Source organism: Danio aesculapii, chromosome 21 (assembly GCF_903798145.1).
Source record: "Danio aesculapii chromosome 21, fDanAes4.1, whole genome shotgun sequence".
Lineage (NCBI taxonomy): Eukaryota > Metazoa > Chordata > Actinopteri > Cypriniformes > Danionidae > Danio > Danio aesculapii.
Window position 1 is genome coordinate 40,688,293 of NC_079455.1, and position 10,719 is coordinate 40,699,011.

Sequence of the window (10,719 nt, forward strand, 5' to 3'; positions counted from 1 at the left end):
GGACATTCATCTGAGCAATCAAAACTCTCCCATTAGTAATTAATCTCTGAATCATTTACTGATCATTGATCAGCACTGATCAGGACCATTTATCACTGTAGGGAGAATTTTGAGGGTCTCTCTTTGTGCTCATATAAAATCAACACGCATACATGAGAAATTCTGTATGTGTGGAGATTTTTATGAACAGCCTACCTGTTGTTTCGAGTGTGTTCGCGTATTTTCCAGAAAGACCTCATGAGGAAGTGATGTCATATGACTGCACCATCTCATTGGCTAAATGAGAACGTCACATGAATCTCTTCACCTTCAGATGAATGTCCAATGGTGATGCTGTATAGAGGAGAGCCAATCCTGTGCTTCACCATGGCACAATGGAGGAGCCAAGGGTGATTAAAATTCATGCAATGAATAATTCATTTCATGAATAATCATAAAGACAATATCTGTTTCCCAAAGATGCGCAGTCGTGAATGTCATGGTTGAAGCACGCAGGATGTTCTCTTGTACAGCATTGTGCGCAAAAAAAAAGCAACGCACGGCCACACGCGAGCAGATGAGGTGGCCATGTTAAAGTTATACCTCTTTTCTGTGCTGTAGATTGGAGAAGAATGCAGAGTTAAATAATTAACATGGCAGAAATCCTGTCAAAACTCACAGAAATGTCTCCTTGCTCAAAAATGACAGACAATTCAGCTCACAGTTGAGAGATTTGGAAGCGAAAACAATTAGCAATGAAAACAATGAACATCCTGATATCTTGAATTAATACTTGAAATAATAATTAATAATATAAACAATAATAAACTGATAAATAAACTGAAAATATGTTTTTTTATGCACATTAAAGGCACAATATGTAAGATTTTTTCACCAAAAGCCACTACAGCAGTGTTTAACACGTTGGTAATGTATGTACCTTATCCCAAATGTTTAGAAGAATGTTCAAATCCAGAGAAATAAATAATTGTATCTATTGAGAATGAGTGTGTGCTGTGTGCTCATGCTAATGACATCTCAAAATTGGTTTGTTTTATTAGATTGTACAGATTGTGCTTTCAGTCTTACTCTGCGTCATACTACCATGATAATAAGTGTTAAATACTTTACTCATCCATGAACTTGATTTCTGCAAGAGTAAAATAGGATTTGATGAAGACTACAACTCCCATGATACCACACTGAGTCACGCCATCATCAAACTACGCCTTTGTTTGTTGTAAATAAACGCCCTCTAGTAGTGAGAATTACATACTGTGCCTTTAAAACCAAAAGGGTGATTACTTTGCCATCAAATTCCTGAAAACTGGTTAATGTGCAAATTTGACATCTTTCTCTCTTCTGTCTAAAGTTTAAATAGATAGTTCACCCAGAAATTACAATTCTGCCATCATTTACTCATCCAAATCTGTTAGTTTTTTTTTCTTTGGTGAATACAGACGAAGATATACTGAAGAACGCTGGGAAAAAAACAGTCATTGGCTATGTTTCCATCCGCCTATTTTATATGCATTTTGGATTATTGCATAAAAATGATTAATGGAAACCTAAAAATGTGCATCAATTTTGAAAATGCTGATAAAAATTATGCATACGAGTAGGATAAACTTTTTATTCAACAAGAAAAATGTGCATAAACTATGATGGAAACACTTTTACCGTATTCAACATCATCCAAAGATCCCAAAATTTAGCAGATATGATGAACAACTCAGATATAGTAAGAAATAAGAAATCCACTTTTATACAAGGTTGTTTTCCGTGCGGAAATTGTGCCGCATGTCAGAATTTAGTAAAGTGTAAGGAATTTTTGAATCCAGTAACAGGTAAAAATATTAAGATAAAAACCTGTACTACCTGCTGTACTCGTAATGTGGTCTACATGTTAAAATGTCCATGCTAAAACATACATATAGTTGAAGAAATTTTCACAGTATGTCTGATAATATTTTTTCTTCTGGAGAAAGTCTTATTTGTTTTATTTCAGCTAGAATTAAAGCAGTTTTTAATTTTTACAAAAATCCATTTTAAGGTCAAAATTATTAGCCCCTTTTAACAATTTTTTTTCGATAGTCTACAGAACAAAAGTATCTAGTCAAATATTACTTCCTGTCATCATGGCAAAGATAAAATAAATCAGTTATTAGAAATGAGATATTAAAACTATTATGTTTAGAAATGTGTTGAAAAAAATCTGCTCTCCGTTAAACAGAAATTGGGGAAAAAATTAAAAGGGGCTTAATAATTCAGGGGGGCTAATAATTCTGACTTCAACTGTATGGGGAAGTCATCACGTCAGTTGAAGTTGCGAATTAATGAACATAAAGTAAGTATACGACGACAAGATATAACTTCGGCAGTAGCAAGACATTTTATAGATTTTGGACATGACGTTAAACAACTAGAATGTATAGGAATTGAGGAAGTATTTGAGTCACAGGAGGTAATCTGAATAAAAGATTATTACAAAGAGAAGCATTCTGGATTCATAAATTAAAATCACCTACACCAAGAGGAATGAATGAGGAATTGGACCTTTCTGTGTTTCTTTAATGTTTTATTGTTTATCTATAATATTGTAAATCATGGATTTTGAGTATGTAATGATACAAATAATGAGAAGAAAATGCATTTTTAATGTTTTGGACTGTCTGAATTTCCTTGCATTGACGTAGACATGAATAAGTGAATGATGATAATTAATGTGTTATTTCCTGTGCAATGGAGATGATGTTTTTAAAGGTGAAGAACAATAATTCTTGTGTGTTTAATTACAGTATAATAAAATGAAAATGAGATTTTAACTATTGAGTGGCCATCTAACTAATGGCGTAATGTGATTGACTGTGGGATAAAAGGGTGAGTGAGAGGATTGTCACGCACTGAGTAAGGCATTGTGCCGAAGCGTCTGTTTTGTATCCCCTAAGAATGTAAAATAAATCTATACAAAGTAATTATTTAATGAGTGCGAATCATAAACTTCTGAAACACATTTACCGAAAAAAGTCAATCAAAAAAGAATTTATTACCTCCAGAACTGTCTTGAGCGTCTGTCTGCACTCCCAAAGAGTCTCTCATGCCTCTAAAAGCCACTGCGCATTCATTGCGTTTCCTCTTCTGAGGCACAACTCAACTGTTATATAAGAAAAAAGACCCACAGTGGCTTCTCCCGCTGCAGAAGATAACATTTTTTGGTATTATTTGCCGCCAGTTTATCAGGAAGTGATGTGTTGTTCTATAGGCGAATTACCCACTTGTAAACATTCAGGATGTGCGCACATAGAAGTTGCAGAAAAAAAACAGAAGCACTAGCATTTACAGCGAGAGAATGACATCCGATGCGGTAGAGTTCGTATTAGAGATAAGTTATATTGATTACATATAATATATATTATTTACGTAATACTTTCAGCATATTATAACAGCTTGTCACCCAATGATAAGCACGGTTATTCTGCAAAATTAACGTTAAAGTGAGCGGCATTCATCTGACAGGTCCATTTGCGATAGCACCCTCCCAATGGATATTGGATAAGACTAAATGGCCAAGAATCCAGCCCCAAATCTCATTGAAACTCCAAGTGCTTTAACAAGAGAAGTTTAAGACCTACAAGTCTTTGAATGCCAACAATTTTGTTCTGTGTGGTCATGTGCAAGAAATAATGCTCCATGATTACCAGATTCAAAACTTTGTAGTGCTAAAAACCGAGGTGCTGCCTAGCCAAAGACAAGGAAAGAAGACAGAACTGTACAAGGCCTGGGCAATCATCAAGCAAAACAACTGCATTCGGACAGCGAACTGCACCTGTACAGCAGGGTGTGTGAACTTATATGTTTACATTTCATTCTAAGCATTCAGTGTCCTCAGTTTATTTAACCATATTAACAGTTTTTGCTGAAATCATTGCTGAAATCAAAAATGAGTAATGTGTATGATTCAGCATAGCATGAACTTACCTGATATACAGTAAAATGAGAACTGCAGAGTCAAGCATTTTTAATTAGGTCCTCACTCCATTCAGCTCTTCTGATGGGTGTTAGCCAAAGACGTCTGCGGTTGGCATTAAAGCAGTGTGGTGTACGGTAAAATTTAAGTTTTCTATTATTAGACTTTCGATTTTGGCATCCTACCACACAACATGACATGTTTGCTATTGCAACCGATCTTTCTTTGCAACCGGTATGCGCGGATGAACCTGTGTGACGTCATGCGTGACGTAGCTTGGTAATTCCCCTATTCAACTCACTGAATAGAAATGCTGCTTTATTTCCAAATGTTTTATGCGATATTCCAGTTTTGTGCATATAGTGTAACTTAGTATAACTTATGCATAGCTATTGACTTGCATAGTATTTTTTGTTCCTGCTGGTTGTCGATCGTTATTTTTTCAACACTCTTCAGAATATCTTGCGTTGTGTTTAACATAAAAAGAAATTCGTTCAAGTTTACAACCACCTGGGTGTGAATACATAATGAGGAAATGTTTTTTGGGTGAACTAACTATCCCTTTAAGAGAAGCTACTCAAACTCTCAATATACATGTTGGCATATAGTAGAGATCCACAATTGAAGCTTAACTTACTTGCTGGCCAGGTGAACTTTGGGAGACACTCCGAACTCTCCAAACATGGTGACGAACACATTAGCATCGGTCCCGGCACCTTTAACATCCCCTGTCACAGTCACCACCTCATACACTAAAGAAAAAGATAACATTCGGCAATTATACCTGACCTCCACAAAAAGAAAGTATCTTGTTTTCATTTGCATAAGATTACAAAGGTTGTAGTCTCAGATGCCGCATGATCCGGTATATCCCATGTAACCCTACAAGCTGCTATTTTCAACTCACTTACGTTTGTATAAGCCGAATCGCTGTAAGCAATATCTCTGTAACTTAGCCATGTTAATGGAGTGAGAGTACGACAAGGCCCTGATGCTCACCGTTTCACCTCTACCTTTCTCTGAACCACTGAGGGCCCTGGACAAACGAATGCATGCCTGAATCTGAGGAGAGCGACTTGGAGTAACGTTCAATTAGGGTTCATGAACATCTGACATTTCTTTCCCGAGTCAAAAATGTTAGGCCTACCAATAATCTCTGGACACTATGGGATTAATACCAAAAATAAAATAATAATAATAATTACCCCTTATGTGAGGTGTTTCTAATGCAGTGTCAGGACAGTAAACTTGACATTTTTCTCTCTTCTTGCTGCCGTTATCAGTCTCACACTATTTTTGTCCTTTTTCTAAGTCTTGATAACACCATCATGGATATTTTCTTTCATTTTTTCAGCAAATAAGTTATAAGATAGTAAAATAAGTTTTTATAAGATTGTAAAAAAAATATTTCCTGTATTCTCCCAATCACTGTACCCTTAGTTTACCCAACTATGATGACTTCCGCTACCGATAAACCCAGAAATGTGAAAAGGGTCCATAATCTGATCTGAAACCAGTTTTTTTAATTCTAGATTATCTTTTTTTAATTAAGCCAGGGTGAGGATCTCAGATCAGTGCTAAGTGATAACCTCAGCCCGATGTGCTTTGCTTGACTGAGGCGGACAGAATGACGTCTGTGGTGATGAATGAGGTTTTGATGGGTCCATGAAAAGGCTGATTAGAGTGTAATGTTTCAGGCCATAGAGAGGTGCCCGTCTGATTCAAATCTACTGCTGGCATGATGCCCGCTGGTCTGTTCCCTCATGATACTGCTGCCAAGACACTATAATAACCAGCCAATCATTACACATCTCTGCTGTGCCAATCAGAGACCCATGGAGCCGCCTGCCAATATGAAATCCGGAAGGCTCTCTGGGTGAACGCTAATGGAATGATCACAACTGTATTGCAGTTACTGACAGTCATTCATTCATTCATTCATTTTCCTTAGGCTTGGTCCCTTTTTTTGTCAGGGGTCACCACGGCTGAATTAACCGCCAACTATTCTGGCATATGTTTTACGCAGCGGATGCCCTTCCAGCATTAACCCAATACTGGGAAATTACTGACAGTCTTTGATGAAAATTCTGTTATTATTTAATTTCCCTTTACTTGCTTCAAACCTGGTGACATGGTGGCTCAGTGGTTAGCACTGTCGCCTCGCAGCAAGAAGGTCGCTAGTTCAAGTCTCAGCTGGGTCATTTGGCGTTTCTGTGTGGAGTTTGCATGTTCTTGTTGGCGTGGGATTCCTCTAGGTGCTCCGGTTTCCCCCACAGTCCAAACACATACACTATGCGAATTGAATAAACTAAATTGGCCGTAGTGTATGAGTGTGAATGACTGTGTATGGATGTTTCACAGTATTGGGTTGCAGCTGGAAGGGCATCCGCTGTGTAAAACATATGCTGGATAAGTTGGTGGTTCATTTTGCTGTGGTAACCCGATGAATAAAGGGACTAAGCTGAAGGAAAATGAATGAATGAATATCTATAATATGTAAATTATGATGATCCATGTTTTGTTATTATATATTTTTTTGCTTTTGAATTGCATTATGGGGCTTTGATTTTACCATAAACAATTTTTGATGTTAAAAAAGTTTGAAAAAGTGACTTTTATTTTATAACTGATTTAACAAAAATCTAATACATGAAAATTGATGCAAACTACATATAAAACATATAGTTACAAGGATTTCACATATATAAAATATGTAATTTATGAAACACATATTTTGAAATATTGCAAAAAATGACAGCTACATATTTCTTTCAACAATTTATATGTACACATATGTTCAAATATACTAGATCTAATTATATACAGCGGAAGTCAGAATTATTAGCCCCCCTTTGATTTTTTTTTTCTTTTTTAAAAATTGATGTTTAATGGAGCCAGAACATGCCTAGTTAACCTAATTAATCTAGTTAAGCTTTTAAATGTCACTTTAAGCTGTATAGAAGTGTCTTGAAAAATATAAAGTCAAATATTATTTACTGTCATCATGGCAAAGATAAAATAAATCAGTTATTAGAGATGAGTTATTAAAACTATTATGTTTAGAAATGTGTTGAGAAAAATCATTCCGTTAAACAGAAATTGGGGGAAAAAATAAACAGGGGGGCTTAGAATTCTGACTTCATCCGTATACATTGTTATATATGTTATTTATACTGTATACATACATACATGTTCATATATGGCCATACATCAGATTTTTATGTGGGATTTCTGGGTTGTTGTAAATAACAGTACAAAAACCTGGTAATAATATGTTTTAGTGCCAGTGCGTTTTCTGTTATTTTATGACTTTTATTACTTTTTTCTCTGTATATCATTTTTTCATATACATTCATTCGTTCATTTTGCTTCGTCTTAGTCTCTTTATTCTGCAGGAGTCGCCACAGCAGAATGAACCGCCAACTTATCCAGCATATGTTTTACACAACGGATGCCCTTCCAGCTGAAACTCAGCACTGGGAAACATCCATACATTCTCATTCACACACATTCACTATGGCTATATTTTTACACTATTTATCACTATATTTAATTTATTCAATTCACCTATAGCGCATGTGTTTGGACTTGTGGGGGAAACCAGAGCACCCGGAGAAACCCACGCCAACACGGGGAGAACATGCAAACTCCACACAGAAATGTCAACTGAGCCAGCTGGGACTCTAACCAGCGACCTTTTTGCTGTGAGGCAATTGTGTTAACCACTAAGCCACCGTGTCACTGTCTTAAAAAATAAATAAATAAATAAAAATAAGTAAATAAAATAAAAGAATTCACAAAATACTGTTAATTAACGAATATATTTTACACTGTACAGTTCTATAATATAAATGATCAGGTATTTTTACAGCGTATATAGCTAATAATAAATTCCATCATATATATTATTTTTTTACAGCGTACAGTTGTAAGTCAGAATTATTAGCCCTGAGTTATTAGCCCCCATTTATTTTTTCCCCAATTACTGTTTAACAGTTTCAACACATTTCTAGACATAATAGTTTTAATAACTCATCTCTAATAACTGATTTATTTTATGTTTGCCATGATGACAGTAAATAATATTTGACTAGATATTTTTCAAGACACTTCTATACAGCTTAAAGTGACATTTAAAGGCTTAACTAGGTTAATTAGGTTAACTAGGCAGGTCAGGGTAATTAGGCAAGTTATAGTATAACGATGGTTTGTTCTGTAGACTATCGAAAAAAAATGTAGCTTAAAGGGGCTAATAATTTTGACCTTAAAATGGTCTTTAAAAAAACTTAAAACTGCTTTTATTCTAGCCGAAATAAAACAAATAAGACTTTCTCCAGAAGAAAAAATATTATCAGACATACTGTGAAAATTTCCTTGCTCTTTTAAACATCATTTGGGAAATATTTAAAAACGAAAACAATTTCAAAGGGGGGCTAATAATTCTGACTTCAACTATATATAGCTAATAAATTCCAAAATATAGCTCCATAATGCTTGTAAAATCAATGTAAAATCCTTCCATTCCTCTCTATTCTATTTGTGTTTTCACTGCTCAATCGCTGACATTCAAGTAATCAATTAAGAGAAGTTCTAGGGTTAAAAGAAATCCAACCTGTGAGAAACCGAGAGGACGGGGGTGCCTGACTGAAAGCAGAGAAAGAGAAAGACAACCACAGAGAAAGAGAAAGAGACAGCTCATCTCCGGAGAGACAGACAGTTTGACAGCAGGTTGAGTGCTCTACTTAACCAAAGTCGTCAAATTTAATCTGCTAATTTAAGAGGATAAATAATCATCAAACCGCAATTTTGTGATGTTTTTGCCCTCGTGAATGAGCAAACGGTATAGAAAAAGATTTTTGAGGACAATTCATCTTATTCTTGGTTCTTACATGGAAAAAAGGGACTGTAAAACACAAACTTGTGTATTTAGTCTTCTGAAGTCAATATTTTTGTACGAAATACTTGCCAAGAGTGGATCAATAAGCAATGCTACTCTTCTTCATCAGAGTCGTCAGAGAATTTTACACTTTTAAAAAAAGCAACCCATGCTCATTCTGATTATGTACCCCTGTATACATTTCTGGAGAGCGCCAAATACGTCCCAGGTTTTTTGCAGTTTTTGTTTTCGCGAATCCACCAGAGGCTGCCGAGTACGCTTTTTGAGATCTCAAATTTCTCTTGCGAGTGCCATTCGCGCCTGCTATTCTTTTGTAAATCCACCAGAGGCCGCTGTCGACTGACTAACTGAACGACGGCCGACCGATAACCTCACCCACCCCCTTCCTTAAACCCAACCGATAGTGTTTAAAAAAGCACCGATTTACCAGTACCCACCCACTTTCCTAAAAAGCAAAAGCAATCCAGAACAAGAAAAACCCTTGTGTGATTTTTTTTCTGATTTTACCACATTCTCACCCCGTTATTTACTTGTTTATTTTTTGGCTTTTGTTTTTGACCCGCTTTCTGGAATCGTTCTAAACTGGACTCGGACTCCGTGGACACGGTCAACTCTGTGTCTTAAATATGCCAACATTCTCGGGAAAACTGATAACATCAGAAAAGCCCTCCACAAGGAGGTAAGCGGTCAACTGGTAAGTGCAAAGAGGAACGGCATCATACCGCCCCATAGCGTTCGTTTTAAATATGAAATGCAGCCATACGTTTCTTAGGCTACATAATTCACGATCTCCAGAAATGTATATAGGGGAGCATTTTCAGAATGAGCCTATGTTGTAAAAAAGCGTGGGGTGGTAATTTTCCCTCCAAAATTATAGTAAAACTATTTTTAAAAAGCAGGTGAATTAAACATTCTGAATTAAAAAGATTCTGAAGTAGAAAGACTGTAATACATTGTAAAATATATGCATAGATTAGCATTTTTTCATATATTGTGGATCATCTCTTTATACTTTTGGGACTTTGTTAAAAAGTTTGATAAAGTGACTTTTATTGATTTGTTTTATAATTTTTGTGTGGTGTTAAATGTGTGTGGTACATTCTGTGTGGTAATAAACGGCTGTCACTTTACAGACTTATTTCTGTATTATTTCTCACACAATATATTGTTTAAACGCACTAAAATGTCAATAAAAGCCACTTTGTTAAACCGCAGAATTGCATTTTCAAATTTAAAAGTCAACAAAGCAGAGATCAACGTCCCATAATGCAATTCATAACCATAAACAGGGGCGCCGCTGGGGAGGGGTGGGTGGAGTTAAGATGATTCTAAGGGCCCACGCACTTTTGGGGCTCTCAGAGTAACTAGTAGGGGGCTCAACAACTACCTCAGCTCTTTTCTTTCATTCCGCAACAAACTCGCCCTCCCTGACCTCCTACAATACCGTTTGTCATAGGGCCCGTACCGGCCAGCGGCATCCCTGGCTGTAAATAAATGGAAAACAGTATAGCATACAATAATCTGAATATATGTACTTTTGCCATGATATTTTTAATCACATAAAAAATATTAGAGCCAGTATGGAAGAAAAAGAGGGTCATCAAATAATCACTGAAAGTTAATTTATTGAGCAAAATGTTTCTATTAAATGAATAAAAGCATCACATTTTAACTAAATGCTATGGAAAACCCTCATCTAGGCTGCTACTTTTTAAAGCTTCAAACAAACCAAATAGATTATTTTTAGAAGAAATAAGACTTCCAACGCCACAATTTCATGTTTAATTCAACGTGTAACTTGTCTGTCTCTTCTTTGTTATACTTTTACACTGTCTCTTTAACTTTTAGTATTTTTTAAAGGCTTAAAGGGATAGTT

The 10,719-nt window shown here is 35.8% G+C and overlaps 1 protein-coding gene across 1 annotated transcript in view; it reads right to left on the minus strand.

Annotated features, from left to right (window-relative positions):
* The window catches only part of LOC130214276 (lipoxygenase homology domain-containing protein 1-like), a 103,358-nt gene that overhangs the window by 91,089 nt on the left and 1,550 nt on the right, over positions 1 to 10,719 (minus strand). Inside the window, exon 4 of the mRNA XM_056445874.1 lies at positions 4,584 to 4,698. Within this exon, the coding sequence (XP_056301849.1) occupies positions 4,584 to 4,698 (115 nt within the window). The remainder of the gene's footprint in view (positions 1 to 4,583; positions 4,699 to 10,719) is intronic.